A 22,857-nucleotide genomic window follows, 5' to 3' on the forward strand; every position below is an offset into this window, starting at 1 on the left:
CTATTATAGCCTGAATGGAACTAAAAGAAATGTCTGGACAGGTCAAATCTGAAACTGCAAAACATCACTTGTTAGCATTATTGGTGGTAATTATAGTCTTGATAAAGTTGAATTTTGTTACAAACTAAAGACCCTTATTGAAATATGAGCAATTGCAAATATTTTTTGGAATAAACTAAAGTATTACGTGAAGTTGATAAAGATGATACACCTTGGAGTTCTGAAGAAATGTGGTATAAGCTTACTTCACAGTTACCCAGTTTGACTTAGTTAAAGTAGTTGTTTATGTTTGTGATTCCAATTTTAATGTTCAACATGCTACAATGTTCTTTTTGGTACTGCTATCGGGTAACAGATAGTTATGCTGTACTGCAACACAAGATCATAATATTTTGTAGATCTACATTGCAAAAGATTTTGCAAGTATATTGAAAAGGGGTGAAATGAAGAGAAACTGCTTAATTAATGTATACTGCGATTAAGTTATAAAAGATGTACCCATCATTTATCAATTGACATGATAAATGCTTTCTAACCACCTGCAAAATGAGAAGATATTTTTCAAGTTTTAGATCCTTTTGCATGACAAGAAGGAGACAGAAGATTAAGTAATACATTGTTTAGAAGCAGAGCGCTTAGCTTATATTTGACTAGTAATTAACAGATGTATTTCGAGTAAGAAACAATTAATTTTAACTAACTTCATACTAACCTTATGATTATGCAATTATTTCTTAGTATTAGATGTATTGTATGTTAAACATTTCCAAAATCATAATGAATATGCAATAATTGTGTGAATATAAGCAATGCAAGAGCATCCAGTCATTGGAGCACTTATGATGGAACATCCCCTGTGTTGCCCAGTGCTGATACAATAAAGACTGCCCGCTTAACAGTATAATTGACTTTGCTGTTGAATTTGTTTCCTTGTTTCAAAGTAAATAACATATCAGTGGCTACTGACACATGCAACTGTAACAACTATTTTACTTTTCAAGAATCAGTTGATGAAACAAGTAAAAAACAAAATAAAAGTAGCCAAAAAAATCCCACTTGCTCATAACTATTTTTGTAACAAAAAAGTCTTTTTTCCAGTTCATCAGTGACTTAACATGAAAAAACAAGATACACTTAGAAAATATGCCTCCTAATACAAGTGAACATATACTAACCCAACCTCTATGTGAAAATTAGTTTTATTTTTGTCTTGGATAAATCTATATTGTGAAGTCATTCCTTCAATGAATGCTCCTGTATTACTTCTGTACTGACAAGCAATTAATAAAAAAAGCTATTTGAAGCCAATGGGATATGTATTTAGTGAATTCCATGAAGTATAATATTTTTTGACTACTCGCTATGTCAGAGCAAAATGCTGACACTATCAGAACACTGAAGTTGTCATCCGCATAGAGGAATTCTCACACCCAAATCAGAAGTAATGTACCATCTGTGAAAGAGAGAAATGACAGGCAAATGGTCTATGATATGGAAATGCAGAGATATTCGCAAGGTAGCACAGCTTTTAAGCTTTATGAATGACTATTTTTAAGTGAGCTTGGGTCTTCCAAAGTTTCACTGAAGCACATACTGAAAGTCTCATATATCATATATTACAACGGCGCTGTTACTTTTCTTTGAAGTTTTAATTAGCTTTGAATATAAACAGTATTGGTTGCAGCATGAATAGTTTCTATTGTCCTCCAAGCAGCAAGAGTCAGCCTGAGGCTTGCGAACAGTTTCAACACAGGGCCATGGTACATACCTGGGAATGGGGATGTCCTAGTACAGGGACTACAGAATAATCTAAGTTGGTGCAAAAGTAAACACAGGCTTGGAATGTGAACTTTAAATAATTGTAAATAGGCTCAAACACATCTTTATTTATCAAAATAATAACAATTACAATCAACACATTTTTTGCCAACGAGAAATAAGTTTATTCCTGTAGCATAAAAATCTGTGCTTCGGGATTCGACAAACTCTTGGAAAGCGTTTTCTGCATCCTGTTGGATGTGGAAGCATTTGCCCTGCAAAAACTTGTTGAGATGCTTGAAGAAGTGGCAGTCAGCTGGTGAGAGGTCAGGTGAATATTGTGGATGTAGCAAAACTGCGTAGCCCAATTTGTTGAGCTTTTGAAGCACTGGTTGTGCAACGTGTGGTTGGACACCATAATGGAGAATAATTGGGTCCTTTATGTTGACCAATGCCAGCAGCAGGAGTTCCAGTTTTCAGTGCATCTCATTGATTTGCTGAGTCTACTTCTCAGATGTAATGGTTTTGCTGGGATTCAGAAAGCTGGAGTGGATCAGACTGGCAGACCACCAAACAGTGTTCATGACCTTTTTTATTGCAAGTTTGGCTTTGGGAAGTGCTTTGGAGGTTCTTCTCGATCCAACCCCTGAGCTGGTCATCGCCGGTTGTTGTATAAAATCCACTTTTCGTCGCATGTCACAATCCAATTGAGATTTGGTTCATTGTTATTGCATAGAATAAGAGAAAACAACATGTCAAATCATGATTTTTTTAGAATTTTCAGTCAGCTCATGAGGCACCCACTTATTGAGCTTTTTCACCTTTCCAATTTGCTTCAAATGCTGAATGACCATAGAAGAGTCGACAATAAGCTCTTCAGCAACTTTAGTTTGGAGAAGAGGAGACTGAGGGGTGACCTTATTAATGTTTATAAATATATAAAGGGTGAGTGCCACGAGGATGGAGTCAGGCTCTTCTCAGTGGCAAACAATGATAGGACAAGGGGCAATGGGATCAAGCTGGAACACAAGAGGTTCCACTTAAATTTGAGAAAGAACTTCTTCTCAGTGAGGGTAACAGAGCACTGGAACAGGCTGCCCAGGGAGGTTGTGGAGTCTCCTTCCCTGGAGACATTCAAAGCCCGCCTGGACACATTCCTGTGTGACCTCACCTAGGCGTTCCTGCTCCAGCAGGGGGATTGGACTAGATGATCTTTTGAGGTCCCTTCCAATCCCAAACATACTGTGATACTGTGTGATACTGTGAACTTCTCACGCAGTTTTAAGAGGATCAGTTTTGATGATTGTTCTCAGTTGGTCATTGTCAACTTCAGATGGCCAGCCACCATGCTCCTTATCTTCAAGACTCTTGTCTCCTTTGTGAAACTTCTTGAACCACCATTGTACTGTACATTCATTAGCAGTTCCTGGGCCAAATGCATTGTTGATGTTGCGAGTTGTTTTTGCTGCTTTACAACCCATTTTAAACTCAAATAAGAAAATCGCTCAGATTTGCTTTTTGTCTAACATCATTTCCATAGTCTAAAGTAAATATAAAATAAACAGCAAGTAGTAAGTCAGTAGTAAAAAAACACAGAGTGAGAAAAGTGCATTAAAAGGACATATAGTGCAACCACAGTTATTTAAGAATGTATTCCAACATCAAATGGCCAATTTCAACAATGCAAAAACCACAATTACTTTTGTATCAACCTAATATTATGGGAGAAAGCAAATCAAGTGGAGCTGTTGAGATCGACCGATGGGATAACTCAGACACCCCTCCCCTTACAAACAAGATGCATATCCAGCCCAGTCCCTTTCACCTTCCGGATGTCAACGAGAGATTCCTCTGCTCTGGGCTTTCCGGGCCTGTGGTAAAGATTCTGGCATGCAGGGAAGTATCAGGAAAGAACTGGGAAGAACATAACAGAAAATCTTTGCTAGGATTTTAATAACTCACAAATCACAAGCAACTGAAGTAAAAAGTTTGTTTTGTTTTGTTTTTCCTTCAGTAAAATAACGTTCTTTCTATAAAATAGAACAAAAAGCAATTGTATTTTTTACTCTGAACATTACTTTTGAGGAAAATATAGTTTTCCTACACTTTAAAATCCAGCCAATTTGAGCACTCAATACATTATTTACAACAACCTAAGATGACAGTTAATAGAAAAGATACGGGAAAAATAAGAATGCCTGACCTCACAACCTTTTTCCTGCACATTCACTTTTTGCCAAGGAGACACTTAACACAAAAAGTTTCAATCAAAGCAGAAGAATTATCCTCTCTATATCTTGAACTTCCAGAAGATATTTAGAAAGGCTGTCTGTCCACCCATTCTGCAGGCTGGAGAGTTTGTTATAAAATAAATGCAGCCACTAACATAAAGAGCACATTGTTCCTTTGAAACTGCTTGTGTTAACAGTTGAATTTTTACAGTTTTACTCAGTCAAATCAGAAACAATATTCCACGGAAAATTCAACTCTGTGCCTTAGTAAGAGCTATTTCATTAGCAAGTTATCACTTGCTCTCAGCTACTTCAACTGTAGCCCATCAGGCATTCTTAAGTTCTGTGCTTCACTTTCATAATCAGAGAGGTTAACTTAAAAAAACTGAAATTATAAACTGCATACAGTATTTACCTACATATAGATACTCTCAGAAATAAGATTACTTTGTATTTCTTCATATATTTTTGAGAAAAAGGAAAAAAATATATTTTTCACACAGTATGTAGCTCAAAAATAATGCTTCCCAAATTAAAACCTCAAAAACTCTTCAGAGCCATAAGCATCAGGAAATGTAATCCAAATGAAAACTTTTGTGCAATCTTGTTTCATTTCATAAAGCTGAAATAATAAGTTTACAAATATCTTCTGTTTCTAAAACAGTTTTCCCTCCTGCTTCCCATGCAGGTTTTTTTTCTAGTCTAAAAGTAGTTATGGCAAATTCTGGACAGACACAATCATTTCTAGTGAAATCAGTATGTCAAAATACTACATCTGTATCACATAAGTTGAGCCTAACAATTCCTTTTTATGCATTAAAAACAACAACAACAAAAACATTTTCAATTGCGTATAAGAACTTCTTTACTTCTGAGTCATGAAGGAGTTTAGAGTCCCACTAGGTCCTATAAAAGAGTACTGCCTTTCTTCTATAATAATTCTGCATTAAAAGTATTTGCTCTCTTCATAATGCATAGAAAGATGGTTTCAATACTTTGGCTACTTTTCTTCTAATCTCTACAGTTCTCCTTCTTTCCTTAACCATCTACATTAAGATTCTATGAACATTGTTTTTCTACCATTAGAAAATTTCAAACCAAGCTTAGTTTGAGACAAATAGTGATTCACATTCATACTGTTTAAATCTAACCCAAAAGCCTGAGAAACACTTGGAAGAAAAATTACCTTGATCGATTTTTCCACTCAGTCAATCCTCTTCAGGTAGAGGTAAGACATATTTTAGACACCACCTAAAACATCTAAGAAACCATACAAAAACTAAAGACCAAAATGGATATTCCCTATATTTTTCAACTTAAATCTGAAACCTGAATTTTGAGTTTCTACTGTATATAATAATGAGTCAAAAAAATGGATACAGGCATTTATATTTCTTATAGATAACTCTACAGTAAAGCAAAGCTTTCTATATAGTTATCTTTCATTCCCCTAATGCATAATTCTTCCTTGCCTTTTGACCACAACAATAATACATACCTCTGAGATTTAAATTAGCTTTGGAGTGCAATCCTACAATCATGTAGTACCATCACAATGCAAGGTGTTGACTCCCCTGACTCTGAATTGAATGTTGAAATTCAGCTCATGGGCACCTTTACTGCTTCATTTGCATAGGCAGAATTTTACTGTCCTATTTTAATCCAGGCAATTCACCCATGTGACGTGTGAAGTTGTATCACAGTGTCCTCAAAATTATTTTATCTCTACAAACTTACAGGAGTGATCACTGAATTCCAAAAATGTTAGTTCCTACAGGCATCGCTGAGTTACTTCATATTTGCCAAGAATGGGCATTTTCTCTCGCTTTTCTGTCTCAGTTCCTCTACCAATTATACTAAGGAATAAAATAGTACTTTGTAAAATCATTTTTCAGTCAGCAACTAACAGACTTGCAGTTATTTAAGAATTTGTATCTTACATCATTTTTTTCCTGTCTGAACTGTCTCCCACTCCATTCCTCTTCTATCTAGAGAAGCGGTGATTTAACAAGCCTTCCTCTTCATTATTAAGAAGAAAAAGTAATGTTTTTTCTTCACAATCTTTGCCCTCTTCTTAGATGTCAAGCTATTCTCCTTTCCTTCCCTCTAGGTCTTTGCTTCCTTGTCTCCCTTTGATTCCCTCTCTCCCTCCTCTCCTTTTTCAGAGGCTTTCACATATGTAGGAGATGAACATTCATCACAAAGCAGTGCAGTTCATCAAGCACATGTAGCTGCAAGGAGATTTCTTGGAACAAACAAAATAATTGTTTACAATACCCCTGCCCTTCTCTAACTCTCGTTCATAGCCCTTGTCTTATGTCCCACTTTTCATGACCCTCCCTCCTATCATCTGTTCTTTTTTCTCCAGTTTTCTTGGCCTATCTTTTCCCCAATCACCTTTTCTCTATCCTGTCTTCACTGCTCTCTGCTCCCTTTCCTCTGCTAGCTCAACACAAACTGCCTCTTCTTGCTAGTGCAAAGTATTGTCTCCATGTCTATTATACGATGCAAGTTGTTCAGATGGTGTGGTGGATGCACTTGACCTCCCCCAGCCAAACCAAGAACAGTTTGGTTCAGGCTCCAGGGGAGTTAAGGACCTGAGCCATAGCCAGACTAAGAACTCCTTCCAGGAGACCCACAAGGAAGCAGAACAGCACACTGAACACCGGTAACTTGTGGGCACAGGGAGTCTCGTGCATACCTTTCCTACTGTATGCAATTTGACTACGAGTCAACCACATTATTCTATAAATACAACAGCCTAGATGAGCTCACTTTGAGCTCTCCCTGCTAAATAAGTGGGTTGTATGGCAATGATTTCACTAATAACAGGTCAGTGGATGAGCCCAATTCAAGTTTAATATTAATCATTTAGCTTAAGTAGATGCACATTAAACATAATGAATTATTTAGAGATATAAGCTTATATGATGTTTAATGTATGCCTCCCTTCATGTTATTTAGTAAGCTGGATTTGCTAAAATTACAAGCTGTAAAGTTCTGCTCATATTTACCAAAAGCAACGACAAACTACACTGAACACTTGCAAAATAAGTCTATTTTGCACTTTGCTGGGAAAAACAGAACTGACTGGGAAAAACAGAACTGACTGGGAAAAACAACGATCCAAGGCTAACGCGGAGACATTACAGACATCAGCAAAATAGGGCCTATTTTGCACTTCACTGAGAGGAAAGGATTTATTTACACAAAACAGTACCTGCAAGGCTATGGACAATAAACAATGTCTACAGTTGACAAAACAAAGGCCCATGTGGAATCAGAGAAAAAGATCCAGTGAGAAGTAAGAAGAACCCAAAGTGAAATATGGTTTGTAAAAATACAAAAGTCTATGGTTTTCTATGCTTGGGTGGACCTCTGCACAGGTACGCAGCTGGAGCCAGCCCTCCTGCTATTCTACTCCATTAACTTTTTTTTTCTGAGAATTTTGTTGTTTATTTGAAAGTGTGCTCTGCATACGACTATCAGGCCTTGCCTAAAGGTTTGCCTCTGGAGTTCTAAAATACAGACTCCAGAGCGAGTGGTTATCAGGGAGGAAAGAATCCTAAAAGTTTGCACCGTGACGGATACAGGCCTTGCCTGAAAGTTTGCCTCCAGACCTCCAGGACACAGACTCTGGAGTGAATGGTTATCAGGGAGGGAAGACGCCTGAAAGTTTGCTTCATGAACGAGCACAGGCACCTGGAGAGAAAGTAAGCCGCATTTGGCTTGGCATATCTCCCCCATGCAGTAAATAATAAATACTGCCACTGAACTCTTTTAAGTCGCACCTTGCTTTAAGAAATCTAAACACTGTTCTGCAGAAAACAGAACAATCAAATACACACAATCAATAAACAAGGAGCTTATTACCACGGTAAAAGGTTTATTCTTTGATACTGTCACTTCTGAGATAGAAAATGGTCCTTCATAAGAGGGTTTGGCTGTCCCACTAGAAACACTACTAATATGTATTTACATCTCATGAGATAGGGATCAATCATCAAACAGGAAGACGTCCTTAAATGCTCATCTGGACTAGGTTAAACATACTGGAGAGCACACTTTTTTTTTTCTTACTAGAAAAAACTTTGTTAAGTTATGACATTATATAAATCTTTTCTTACCTTCTAGTGACATGACTAGGTGAAAGAAGCAGACCATCCAGAGCCAACCCATTCCCACCACGCTCCTTGCACTGATGCCAGCATTAGAATCCATGAAGATTCTCTGTAGATACCACCATCTCCAAAAAATACACACCACTCCCTTGAAATGGTCAGAGATTTCTGGGAGTGTTTTAATATCTTCCCAAATCAGAGTACAGAGGCTTCTGTGAAGAAGGTAGAAACAGAAATCAGGTCACAATGACACAATAATACAGAACTGGAAGTTTTTATACACCCACTCCAGCATTTACTGCTTCCAAGATACAGGTGTGATAACAGACCCAGTATTTACCGCATACCCATACCTCCCACCCCTCAAGACTTCAGTCCCGGTTGTTTTGTACACTGACAATACACACAGATTTTGAGACATTTGTGGCATCAGTGGTGGGAGAGTTCCCAGATCGATGTTAATCTGTCCCACAGTATAGGTTGTATTCTTACTTAAGTCCTGACCCTTTGCATCTTTGGCAATGTCCTTTGGAACGTCTCCATTCCATTTTCCCTGTATGCTTTCCGAATTCTGTCTCTTATAATTACACTTTGCATTCTCAGGATTCTGCAGGGCAGTAGTCATGACAGGAGAGTTTTCACCATTTATGACAAATTTGCACTGTTGACACGCATGAAACTGCATTTCAGATACAGGCATTTGTCCCTTTCAGCATACAGCTGTACAACACTGCTGAAGCTAAACAGTATTTTTCCTGTTAATATGTCATAGGTGAGGTAGCAAACGTGACATTTAAGGTCAAATAGGGGGATGGCTTTACAGCCAGGAAAAGCACACAAATCCAAATCTATTACCTTAAGTGGGGAAAAATCCAAACAAAACCAAACAAAACTCTACCATCGCCATTAAGAACCCAACAGAAAGTCTTATTTCAAACTCAGGGAGCAGTATGTAGCCTAAACCAGCACTGCACTGGATCAATCCAGCACAATAATTTTGCTAAGCAAGGTATTCCTGGCTCCATCTGCCCATTTCTCAGCACACCACAGAAATATGACAGTAATATGTAGGTTACCCGCATAAAGCCACTATGGTTTGTTTTTTTTTTTTTCTTTAGGTGCTCTTTGCACAGAGCATTGAAAACACTTCAATGTCTTCAGTGAGACAGTGAAGCATAGCTAAGGAGAAAGAAAAACATCTCAGGCAACATAGAGAAATGGCTCAATAACTTGTCCGACATAGGGAGAGAAGAGCTGTAATTACAATGGGCAGCCTCGCTGCAGTTATCTGAAAACCTAGCAATGGGGGATTTCAGCAAGTTCAGCGTAGCAGAGACAAAAACAGCCTGGGGACTATGAGAAAAGGCAAGGGAGTGAAATCTGATTTGCTTTACTAAAGAGGGGGAGAAACTACTGGACAGGATGGAACACTTCTCTTACACTGCCCCTAATAAGAACCTAGAACACCAAACACAGATGAACCAAAGGCACCCTGGGCATCACTAAAATAAACAGAAACCAAAGGGACCTCAAGAAGAAGCAAAAACTTTGATTTATGAGGAAAAAGAAAAATAAATCAGTTTGGTATAACTGATGAAAAATGAAGATTAAATGGGAGGATGGATGTAATACAGGTACTGTATATTGGTTTATACATCACAGAAGAAAAACACCACTGGATATAACTTTAAAAAGGAGAAAATTCCAGGCTGAATGATCAGACACCCCTTCTTTACAGAAAGAACTATCCAAGCACATAGCAGAGTTCTTTAGGAACAAAGCTGAAGAATACTGCCTGAGCTACCAAAAACAAGGCACTGAAAGCAAGCCTGCATGACTCTTCTACATGGAGACATTTTGACAGCCAGTCAATCCATAACATTACATCACCTAAAACCCCTTTTTTTTTAGGCCAGCCAACTCCTGATAGAGACTTTTAAACATTTTAAACATTAATTTAGAAGGCAAATACATGTAGCAACAGGAAGAAAACTTTCATTTTAGTTAATTGGACTGCATTCATCTACAGAAGGTTTTAAAACAGCCCATATTTCAGACTTTCTTGACATCACATAACTTACAAGTGGCAGAACAGGACATATAACCCAAACATGCTCTGGTTGCTGGATCTCAGGTCAAAGTCTTGAAATGTGTAAGGAGAAAAAACAGATATAACTAAAAAAATCTCTGCTACCAAGAAGCAGCCATAAAATAATTTCTAGCTCCATGGTATCCAGTTGTTCTCCTTCCTTCCCTATCTGCAGGTCTCTCTTACAACATCTGTTTAGCTTACCCTGGTAGACCTTATACACTAGCAATGTATGCACTGCTCTTCATGAGGCATCATACAGCCTTTGTCTGGATTACACTGGAAAATTATTTTTCCAGGAGATAAATTGTGGGTAAACCAAAAAGCTGGTTTTGATTTAGCAGTTAAAAAAGGCAAATCTGTTGTTGTTGTGGGTTTTTTTTGTTGCTTTTTTCTGCCTCTTCCGCAACTCAATGAAAAATGCTTACTCCACAATGAACTGTAGAGAACATCATGGAAGCATTTAAGGGAGACTAGGAGGCAAGTGCTAGCCTCTCTGAATTAAAGAGTACCAAGCCCCTAAATTGCTAACCCCTGCCCTGCCCCTTCCCCCAACACTTGATGTGTGCAGAATTTGACTACACCCAAAGACACTAATATTCCATTCTTCAGTTTTCCTACTATTTCTTCCCCACACCAAACTACTTAAACAGAAAACTCAAACCATTCCAGCTTTTAAACCACACTCTTCTCTTGTCCACACAAACATCTTTCCATGCTCTTCTCAGCTTGTTATTTCTTCCAAAACTGCTTTCAGACAGATTACCACTCCTTGCTACGGAATTCACTGTCCTCCATTCTCCTCCAAATCCAATGGCAAAGTAATACACCTTCACTGCACAGGATCCTTCAGCAGACTTCCTTAAATACCCCTTCTTGTCCTCTCCCTCTTCCAGCTGCACAGGACTTGCCACCCATGTACCAGCTGTCAATCCTTCTTATGCTAAACCTTCCATAAAGGATTCTAAACCACTTTTTGGCATATACTTCCTTGGCGAGTAGAATGATCTCCAATTCCTTGGAAATCCTGAAAATCATAGAGCATCTGAAAAGAATTACAGTTCCTGAGAATCCAAATGTCTTTTAATGATTCAACCATATCAAACAGTGAAGATCCAAATCAATCAGAATAGACCAGTTATATATTACCTTTGCTTTAGTACCAAGCTCCAAGAGATGGAAGAGATGGAAGTCTCCAGGTTATCTGCTTATGGTAGTCAACAACACTATCACAATTTTCACTTTGGCACCATCGCTATGGTATCTGGATTACCAAAAGTTAGTTATGTTCAATATTTCAATATGACAGATGAATATAATCATCACCATCCTGGTTTCTTAGCTAAACAAGTGAGAGAAAAGAGTTCTTTGGGAAGTTGCAAAATCTGACATCAAATAGCAGTTAGGCATTTATCTGAACCATGCACCTGTCTGGGTTCTGCCAGAGAAATTCAGGCATGCCTTTAGGATTAAGAAAAAAGCTAGGATTGTTCAGGCACTGCACAAGCCTCATGAACAAAGATGAGGGCCTGAGAGGTTCTTCCTCTCCATGAATGGAATGTAGCTGTTTCTCTTGAGTTCTGTGAAATTAGAGCAAACCAGAAGCAGCAGGAAGAACTTGTAGTCACATAGCCCCCAATTCCTGCAGGAGACCTAAGGTCAGTTGTGATGTGAGATTATTTTGAATGACTCCAAAATATTCAAAAATATCTGAGAGAAGAGTGGAATTTGTAACAAAGCCTTGTGGATTTTTGATGGTCTGTTCAGTTTATTAATTTAATTTTGAGACAAAGGCTCTAGGTGCTAATACATAACTAATCTTAAAGGAATTCTTCCTCAGTATTGTACCTCACAAGAGATTTCCTCTAGCTGGAATAATTGTCTGTTTCTTACAGATTATCCAAAACTTTTTCACAGTCAGTAAACAAAGGATGTATTATGTAAAATCACGTTCTCATCTACTCAGAAATGTTGATCTTGCTTCTTTTTTGTCTGAAATGAAAGTTTTATTATATACCAAGATCTGATTGCTGACAGATGGAAAATGATAGAGGTCGAGCACAGTGTTTGCAATGGCCAGAAAAGCAATGACACAAATCAGACAAATAACCTTGACATTTGCTGACCAAGTCCGTGAGAGCATCTGCAAATCTGCATAGTTAAACTAAGCACAGAGCTGAAAAAGGGCATTAAAGGCACTGTCAGGACACTGGAAAGGAAATAAAGGGCCTGAAAGCTTGGGTGGGGTGAAAAGTGAGAGTGGTTTACATAAGTAAGATATTAATAAACCTAAGACAATGGAAATTTATACTAATAATCCAATTGTTTGGGTTGAAAGAGACCTTCAAAGGTCATGTAGTCCAACCTCCAATGAGCAGGGGCAGAGGCATCTTCAACTAGATCAGGTTGCTCAGAGCCTTGTCCAGCCTGGTCTTGAATGTCTCCAGGGATGGGCCATCTACCACCTCTCTGGGCAACCTGTGCCAGTATTTTACCACCCTCATTGTAAAAAAATTCTTCCTCGTGTCTACTCTGAATCTTCCCTCCCTTATTTTAAAACCATTACCCCTTGTCCTGTCTCAAGAGCCCCTGCTAGAAAGTCTGTTCCCATTCTTCTTATAGGCCCCTTTTAAGTACTGAAAGGCCACAATAAGGTCTCCCTGAAGCCTTCTCTTCTCCAGGTTGAACAACCCCAACTCTCTCACCCTGTCCTCATAGCAGAGGTGTTCCAGCCCACTGATCATATTGGTGGCCTCCTCTGGACCCGCTCCAACAGGTCCATGTCTTTCCTGTACTGAGATCTATACACAAACACTCAAAACACACAATGGAGGGCGAAATACAAACTGAGAATAATCTTCTCAAGCTGTTATTTATGGACAAAAGTTTGCAGAGCCCTTTAGTAACAATTAAGACTTTCTTTGGCTGCACTAAAGAGTGTTCATTTTTTAAAAAATATACTTATTGTCTTCATCTCTAATTTTGCTTTTGACTTCATAAGGGGTTTACAGTAAGGAATATTTAGCGTAAGCAGAAAATGCATACTATTCATATTCACAGTGTCCAGACTTATGCTGTCCATTACGAGGCAGTGGAAGCACTGACAGTGAGCTAAAAGAAAAAAGTTCCTGTTCTATGGTAATTCCTTGCATTTTGAAATTGCCTTTTGTTCCATGAGAGAAATTAACATTTCAAAACAGTTTACTGAAAGAACTAATAATATTAAAACATCTTCATTTAAGTGCTGGTCTTTTTATTAACCTCCTTTCTGGCTTCAAGCAGGCAACTTGGGTTTTCAGAGAATGTGTTGCATGATTTAAGGGTTAATTATAACTACTTTTTTCCATTTTAATCAGTTTCATAGCCTTGGGGTGTCATAGAGCTTGGTTCTCAAATTGCTGGCTGCATGTATTTACATATAGTGGCTTTTAACTTTTAAAACTATTTAATTATTAGCAGCATTTATCATCACTGTTTTTATTCCTTTTAAGAGAAGCAAGGAAATAATGCTTCTTCAAAAAAAAAAAAACAAGGCAGAAATGCACTGAAGCACAGTCTTGTTAGTTGCCCTGATCTTGCCATCCAAACCTCCTCCTTCGGCCCCAATCTGTGCATTTGATTATCAGACAGCTTCCATCCAATTATACCCCCACACCTATTGCAAATTTCAGTTTTTGATTTCATAAACTTGCCCTAACAGTGGCCTGCAACATAACCTATTCCCTGAATGGAAGTGGGAATATGAAATTATCATCAGTCAAGCTGATTCCCTTAAATTTTCCTAACTGCACCAACAGGCTATACAATACACAAGCTTTAGCTCCAGCACATAAATTAGAGCATTTGATGTGGAAATATATGCACAGAACTAGAAAGCTATGAGAGAGAGAAAATGGCTCAGAGAAGAGTTCTGTCACCCAGTTTTCATCCTTACATGACCACTGTCTAAATGGGAGTTCAGTCTGTCCCACAATTAGTTTGAGTCTCATGCTCCCATTAGGCACTAAAATTCTACAAAATAATCCTGCACTGCTCTGATCATGATCCACAAAACTGCACACCAACACTTACTGTCTGTCTATAACCATTTTTGCAGATAGTGTTACTGTACTGTGCCCTAACAAGCAACTAGGGAGCTACATTGGTAGCAATCTCTCAAATCACAGTAAGAATACAGAGGCAGGAACTATGACACCTCAAACTTATTCTGGGAAAATGTTAAGAAAATAGATGATTTCTGCAGTTTTGCTCTCTTCCAGTCTCCAAATCCATAATCTTTATGCAGATTCAGTCTTCTTCCCTCATAGTACCTTGGTCTCACCGTTAAAATCGCTGAACTGAGCAACAGGAACAGAGAATATGAGGTTCCTATTCAACTTGGTCTTTAACACTAATTGTCTTTTATCAATGAGATACAGATATTTATTTAGAGGACAACATTAATGATTCGTGCTGGTTCAAGGCTTAGACCAGGCTCTCACTTTTGATTTTGGGAATCAGGTTGCCCAAAATTGGGTCTTGTCTGGCAGACAGTTGAGACAGCAATGAGACAGAAATAGCAGCTTGAAGAAGAGAAGTGAGATCCAGGCTGCAAAGAAGAGAGAAATGACTTGAAAGGGAATGACTGGGTGGAACTACAAGCTGTGAAGTGAAGCATCATAGTGAAGCCCATGCGTAGTGTGAGTTAGGGAGCCCCATCAAAAATTTGAACTTGCCACTGGCAGAGCCTGCAAAGGAGCCAATTCCATTCTAAGGTCCTTCCCTTCTCCTCCTCCATCCTGCATTTCCAGTTCATTGTTTCCATCCTCAGGAAACAGGCACATTATGTGCCACTAATCCTTCAGCAGAACAGAAAAAGTCTTAAGAAGAAAAGGGAAGGCCAAGCAGGTTACAGTAGAAAAGTATTTCAGGCTCATAGCATCTCTTTGTAATGCATATTTGTATTACTTTTCATGCCAGAGATGAAAACAATAACATATAAATCTCAGAGCTCATCCTGACTCCTATAATATTTCAAAGGCTTATTTATATTTCAGTGTGGATGCTGGAGCTCACTGCTCTTGTTACAGACAGGTCCAACTTTAAATACAAAGGATTGCACCTAAAACAGAGCAAGTACAACACACAATTTCCTTTCCTTGGATACCAACCAGTTTTGTTTATAACACAGCAGATTTTGTTTATAACACAGACAGATGCATTTTCTGTCAAGGAAAGTAGTCCCTCCCCCAGTTGCTGATGAGACTGTAATAACAGGAACTAAAAGAGGGCAATGGGCATCTTTATTTAGACAACATCTGGCCTACAGTCCCCAGGCAACTTCAGGATTTTTGTCTGTATATGCCTTTAAGATTTCATAGTTATATTTTTAAATTACATAAGCAATAGGGCTTCCAGGACTTCCTACAATCTACTTAGATGCTAGCTGGAAGAAAACATGCTTTAATACTGAATCTGAAATAATCTACTTTGGGAAATTTGAGCCAGTCCTTTTACTTTAGCTATATTGCCTAGGACCCTGTCAATAGTCTCTCAGGTACTACAGAAACTCGAGAGCAACCCTTTTTCAGTCACCATTAAGCTAGTACTTTTTAATAACACGTCCAAAATTCCCAATAGTCTCCTAATCACTTCTGTTGCTCTTCACTGAGCTCTCAGTTGTGGCAGAGAAGTTCACACAGGCAAATACAAACAGCACATGTGCATTTGCATTAGTGCTAAATCAGGGATTGTCCAATTTCAACATCACAGGTTCAGAAGCACAAGATAAAATACAGCAGCAAACACTAGACTGATCTGCTGTGATCTGGGAGGGTAGGGGGAAAGCAGAGCTTTTTTCAAAAGAATAATCTAAAAACTTATTTTAGAAGAGCTTTCTGAGGTTTTTGGGCAAGTTCTCTCTTCACACTCTTATCTCTGTTCACACAACTCTTTACAATGCTGTTAGACACAGTGGGCTGGTACAGACTATCAATCAAGAGAAGCAAGACAGGTACAACAATTCCATGAGCCTATTGATACTCTTTCAGTTAGAGTTGTCTAGTTGGTATTATTTTACTAAAGGCAGTAAAACTTGCTTTAGCTTGATTCTTTTAGAGAATTTAATTTTTTTATTTTTACTCTGTTTCCAAAGACTGATTTATTTTCTTTATGTCCTGTCACCACACACATTCTTTTGGGGGTAATTAATTAGACAGAATCAAAAGGATCTACTTAGGAAACTATTTTTTAGGCCATTCTCTTCATGTAACAGGGATATAGTCACTAATCTGATAGTTGCAGGAACCTTCCGCTGTCTGAGACCATCCAGAGCCACTTAAAATTCAAGACGGGTAAAATTCTCCATGAGAAACATGCAATTGTCAACAGAATTCTTCCATGCAGCGTAGGAGGACTTCTGACTAAAACAAAGTACACAAGTCATGCATCATTCCCATTACATTATTTCACCAAATGTATTTCTGGTGCTCAGCCTGAGGCCTGAGCAAAAAGGTGCTACAGTAAGGCTCCAAAAAAAAACCTGATTACTTCTCAGCATCTGACTCCACATGCATGTCCCAGCAGAACACACCACCAAGACACACGCAAACAACAGAAAATTCCCTCTATCAAGCCTCTATTTATCTTCTAGATTTGAGTAGACCACTGATTCATACTAAGATCAGCACTGTTTGTTCTCTAATGATGTTGTACTGCATCTTTATCAATTTCTAGCATACTTAGACACTGGAGGAGGAGAAGACTCTAGTAATTAAATGAACATTCCTCAACAGAACTATTCCATTCTTGATACCATAATGATGGCAGTGGCAACTGCTGATATGATGGCCCCTTTATTAACAACACATGGCAAATCCCAAATGGGATTAGCAAACTCACTGAAAAGTGAAAATGCTAGTACATATTTGCATTCCCATTGCTGCTGGCACCAGCTCAAAGCCTACTGACATTAGCAAGGGATGGAACCATCTGGGAAACAACTGCAGGCAAGCATCCTAATCCAGCTGTGCTTCCAGCAGCTTCTTCTTGGCTCAAAACCAAGAAGGAATACTTTCAAACATTTTCCTGGTGCAAAAAAAATTTCAAATTCTGCTTATTGGAATCAAAAAGATCCTAGCTGTGAGTAAAACTTAACATTTGGAAATGCAAACAGTTTTATAAAAAGTAAAATTTGAATTTCCAAACTGAAATTATTTAAAACCTGTCCAGAAATCTCAGCTACAATATCCCTCTTGTGATATACCACCCTCTTCTTAAAGAATAGTTAGCAAGAAAGTTCTGCCAAAATCCTGCTTCCATTTGTAGACATCCTCAGGATCTGAGAGAACCTGTGGTAAGTCTGATGCTAAATGCCTCCACGCAGGCATCTGTATCCTACACACTGTCTCTGAAGTGGTCAGCAGGGTTAAACAGATTCATGTCATGTGAGTATTTTACAGTAAGTGGGAGAGAGATCAGGTCATTTAGGGACCTCTGAAAGCTTCATAGTAACTTGGAGAAACGTTAGTATGCTAAACCAGAAATATGTTACAAAGAGTCAGTAGTTCTCAGTCTCTAGCTTCCAGCGTTTTGGACACAATGGATATTTTCCAGAGACATGGCACAGAGAAAAAAAAAAAAACGGCACTTAGAAACTGCAGAATCAACAGAGGAGTCATTTACTTGGCAAGCTTGGGGAGAAGAAAGAGAGAAAGAGAGAAAGAGAGAAAGAGAGAAAGAAAGGGAAGGGGAGAAGGAAAGGAAGGAAGGAAAGGAAGGAAGGAAGGAAGGAAGGAAGGAAGGAAGGAAGGAAGGAAGGAAGGAAGGAAGGAAGGAAGGAAGGAAGGAAGGAAGGAAGGAAGGAAGGAAGGAAGGAAGGAAGGAAGGAAGGAAAGGAAGGAAGGAAGGAAGGAAGGAAGGAAGGAAGGAAGGAAGGAAGGAAGGAAGGAAGGAAGGAAGGAAGGAAGGAAGGAAGGAAGGAAGGAAGGAAGGAAGGAAGGAAGGAAGGAAGGAAGGAAGGAAGGAAGGAAGGAAGGAAGGAAGGAAGGAAGGAAGGGCAAGTCTGTCTGAAAACGAAGTCATGTATGTGTCAATACAGAGGTCTGGGCTCGTAAGAATTCCCATGTGGAAGTTAACTAAAGACCTTAAGGATCAAACCTTTATATGTAAGGCTGCAGTTTTCAGACTGGATAGGCTATGTTCTCATAATATCCAGCATCTTCTCTATGTCCAGGATTTTACTTTTTTTCTCCTTTTCAGCTGTTGTTGTGCGCATACATGGGCATGTGTATGTATGCATGCATATGGAAGGGGTGTGTGGGTGTGTGCACATGAAACATTTGACTAAAAATTTTCTTGACAAGCAAGGCCTGAGTAGCAGAATGCACAGGGGCTTCTGGAGGCACAGAAAATTGAAACCAGTAACTAGAAGTGTTTGACTTCCAAAGCTGCTTCTTTTCTCAGAACTAGTCACTAGAACAATTTTCAAGTAGCCCCTGCGACAGGAACATCAGTCTGCTCCATGGTGACTTTTTAAGAGGAAAGGCAGCATCTTCCATAAAAATACTGTGCCAGTACCTTCATAAAGTACACACTTTTAAATTTATTTTTTTAAACAACACATGTATTAATAGTGCACTTAAAACAAGATACTATTCCTGGTGGCAAAGGAATATTTCTTCAAAGCACCACATGCTTCTGAGAAGAAAGTACTAGTGTAGTTCTTCTCTTTGCTAAGTTTAAAAGTCCTTGCATCAATCAAATGCAAGAAGAGTATGAAATGGCATTTTGTTACTCAGCAGTTTTGCTGCTCACATGTCAGAGTACCATGGCTGACATGAATATTTAAGGAGTTTATCCTTTTGGGGGTCTGTTTACATAGCACAGTTAGCACCACTTGAGACAGAGGTGTAGTTTCCTGCTGTACATCATCTATGGAATTATGTATAAAATCCACAGAAGCTACATTGGTGCACACCCTTGAAGTCCATGACACTGCACGGTTGCCAAAGAGAGCAAATAGGGAGAGAAGAGGGATGGCCAACCCAATATGTATACAGGCAGAAGCTAAATTATAAGGTTGAAAAGAGCTGAAAAACTTCTGAATTTGTGGAGTCAGTAGCTGGAAAAAGTACATTAACTGTATTGCTGTAAGATGACATAAAACTTCCTAACAAAATACATATTTTCTTTTTTTAAAACAGTAAGGGGACCAGACCTATAGAGAGAGGCATTCCTGAAGTCAGAGGAAAAGCGTGCATAAATCTCATAATAGTACAGGTATCCAGGGAAGAAAAGCTGACCACAGAGCAACTCTATCTTAATGGAGGCTCTACAAGGTAAGGCATGCGAAACTATAGTGATCTCTTACATGATTCTCTGCATATGGCACATGCAATATCAAAGGGGAGAAGGGGAAGATTTGTGCACCTGGCCACAAAGAAGGATGCACACGGTGAATTTGTATGGGCATAAAGAAGACAATTCTCAATGGATTGGGGGATCAGCTCTCTTGTCAGACACATCTGCTGGCAACCTATGGGAGTACAGTTGAGAATACACAGCTGGTTCCTTGGAGCTACCAGCTGCCTTTCCCCCACAAGGCACTTTCACTGTGTCATTGGTCACCTTGCAAGTCAAACAGAGAAGCTGAAGACAGTAGCAGCCATGGGCAAAAGAGAAGAGACATCTCTTGCCCAGCCTTCTCCAAAATCAGTTTCTATAAGCCAAGCTGTTCTTGCCACAGGTGACATCTTGGAAGAGCTGAGGACCTCAGAACAAAGCAAGAAAACATGCCTTTCTGCAGGGTCTCAGTGATTAAAGTAGAAAGGATACAATCCCGGTTCATACAAGCTCCAATGTCCCGAAGTATTTCCAAGTATCAAAACACATGGCCATACAAACACTTATGTGCACCTCAGTGCAGGTGCAAAAAAGTAAAATAGAACTCAGAAGGCAAGAAAAAACATTTAGTGGCTAGAGGGGTACACTGCACATGTGCAATTTGGCTAAGAGGACATACATGCAAAAGGCAGTAAAGGATGTGATTGCATGCAGTTATCTGAGACTTGCCAAAACACTAGCAAAATAAACTGAAATGGTGCAAGCTGTTGAATTAAGGGAATGAGCTTCTAGAGAAAAACACTTTTTTTTTTTCTTTTTTCCAGCACAGGGATTGGCTAACATCAAAGAAAAATGATTATTATATTGTAGATTATCTCTTCCTTTCCTGCTCCCAATGAACATCAGCATCGGAATTATTTCAAACTGGGAATGAAGAAAGGCCTAAAAATAATCACTAAATCTTGCATTAGTGGCTTGAGGCAGTGTATCAGTTGTGACTAAACAAGAGATGCACCCATGTCCAGTTTCCATGTTTCTGACTAAAATTCACATAACAAAGAAGGGAGCCTCCCTTCTTCATCCCAGGTGAGGCTACAGACCTGTCTCTATAACAGATGTGTCTGGTGGCATCTATTAATTCCCACTGTCTTGACTTTGTTGTTTCCATTTGCCCTCTCACTCTCGTTTTACATCAATCTGCATGACTTGATATCACTGCTAATGAAAGGATGCCCTTTGGGAGATTTGCTTCCACATCCTTATTCTCTTATTTCTAGAACTTACAGGGGAGGTAGCTGATATTCTCTCTTCTCCCCAGCCAAACAAGTGTGGCAATGGCAAGACAAACTTCAGAGTAAGTGAAATCATCTCAGTGGATCCATGAAATGCAAATTTAAAATTACGCATCACAACAGCCCCTCCCACATTCAGATTTATTTAGCATGAGTAACTTGCATCATCTCCTTGAAAAATAGGTTAACACAGCTCTTCTCTGCCACAAGCACTCATACAGCCATCTGTCCCCATTAAACAACCCTACACACAGAGAAGGCCACAAAGCCTTCCTTGTTTCATTCCTTGAGAATCAGGAATGTACATCAGCATACATCTACCCCTGCAGAGACCTCAAAAGCACCATTTACCTAAGGCTCTTCAAGTAGCTAGAGCAAGAAAAAAATTAGCATAGGAGCAGACGAAACAAACCGCGTATGTGTGGAAGATATCTGGGTTTTATAGTAATTTCTGTGAGCTGGGAACCATGAACAATTTCATACAGCATTTCTCTCTTTGCCTACACATGGCATTTGACAGGAGATACGGGTTTAGGACAGGGTCCTTCTGAGCACTCCAAGTCCCACTAACACAGCCGTTAAAGAGGAAGAGCAGGAAAGGAGAAAAAAAAAATCCTTAGGAATTTTAATCCCTTTCAAAAGTAGTACTCATTTGTTCTGTGTCTCCCCCTCTTCCCACCCTGGATGGTAGAGACCCAACTATATCCTCAGTCATGGCTCTCTTCCTCCGACCTCTTCAGCCAGGCTCACAAAGCACTTCCCCACCGGCCCGGTCACCCGCCACAATACCTTTTGCAGGACTCCAGAAACACCCCCGTCACTTTCCAGCATTACTCAGGCAGTTTTCGCAGGAGCCCTTCCCTCTAAAGCCGTGCCTCCTGGCACCAGAAAAGTTGGGGAAAGACCATCTCGATGGGCCTGCGCCCGGTCGCTTTCGCTCTGCACCTATACAGCAACTTTGTTCCCCGGGCACAGCCCTTGGCCCTCAATCCATGCCTTAAGTAAGTCGGATGCTTGCGAGCACTCCCGATTCTTGCGCTCCTCTCCAGGCCCTTCTCTGCGAACGTTTTTCCTCTCCTCTCCCCGACCAGGATTCCTCTCCTGCAGGAGTCTTTCCTCCTGCTGCTTCCTAACATCCGCCTTGTCCCTTTCTCCAGGCTCCTCTCGCTCGCTCGCTTTCTCTCTCCCCTCCCTCCCCTTCTCGCCGTGCCCCTCCTTCTCTCCCTAGCCCCCCCTTCCCTCCTCGACCTGCTTTCTTTTGCAGAGGCCCGGCCTAGCGAAGCAGCATACGACTGCAAATGGGGGGTAGGTGGGGGGTTGGGGGCGCCTGTGCTCTGAGGCTCCACACTGTCAGGCGGCGGTCAGCCACTCCTGTCACTTTCGCGGCTGTCACCATCCTCTCTCCCAACCCCCCCACACCCCCCCCGCTCTCTCGTTCCCTGCCGCCGCGGACTCCGGCTGCTGCAGCAGGGGCTCGCAGGGATGGAGCGGGGTGCAGAGCCATCCCCCTCCCTTAGCCACTCCGCTGGGCGGCACCGGCTTCCATCCGCGATTCAAGTCTTTTCTGCTCAGGCTCCGTGCTAGGTTCACGCCAAAAGGAATCCTGGCAGTGCAGGAGTAGCAGCATGAACATCCTTGATCAGTCTCTCTTGACATTGTTGAAATCCATGTTGCTGTATGGCACCTGCTGTTGTTTTGTGGCTGTTGTTGTGTTGTGGCTTAAAGTTAGCTCGTTACATCGTTACTTGCACTCCACTTCCAAATGTTCAAGATCGAACGTCACATAGTCGAGGTGCTTCCTTGATTCTAGGTAGTAACACACCTTAACTCAACTAGCAATGGTGTGGATGAATCAACCAGGGTTCTTCAGTTCTCCTGAAAGGACAACCTCAGCTCCCAGTGTAGGAACAAAGGGCTAGAAGCATCTTTCTGGGTCGCTCCTGGCTCCTGCGACTAGAAGAACAAGAATCTACCTCGTCAATCTACAAATGTCACTGGGCTGAACATGGAGAAATGCTAGAGCATGGGGCATGTTGCAAAGCCCC

The 22,857-nt window shown here is 40.0% G+C and overlaps 1 protein-coding gene across 4 annotated transcripts in view; it reads right to left on the reverse strand.

Moving 5' to 3' along the window:
- LOC136108050 (ephrin type-B receptor 5) overlaps positions 1-21,999 on the reverse strand; it is a 71,989-nt gene extending 49,990 nt beyond the window's left edge. For 2 of the 4 annotated variants that reach the window (XM_071814907.1, XM_065849515.2), the window contains exons 1-2: positions 21,602-21,999; positions 8,117-8,322 (exon numbers count right to left, since the gene is read on the reverse strand). In XM_071814907.1, the coding sequence (XP_071671008.1) occupies positions 8,117-8,210 (94 nt within the window). In that variant the 5' untranslated portion in view covers positions 8,211-8,322; positions 21,602-21,999. Of the gene's footprint in view, positions 1-3,583; positions 3,673-5,175; positions 5,250-8,116; positions 8,323-21,601 lie in introns of those variants that run through there. The other 2 variants (XM_071814916.1, XM_071814927.1) reach the window with 2 other exon arrangements.
- Between the last annotated feature and the right edge of the window lie 858 nt (positions 22,000-22,857).

The sequence above is a fragment of the Patagioenas fasciata genome, chromosome 1 (genome assembly GCF_037038585.1).
Source record: "Patagioenas fasciata isolate bPatFas1 chromosome 1, bPatFas1.hap1, whole genome shotgun sequence".
Lineage (NCBI taxonomy): Eukaryota > Metazoa > Chordata > Aves > Columbiformes > Columbidae > Patagioenas > Patagioenas fasciata.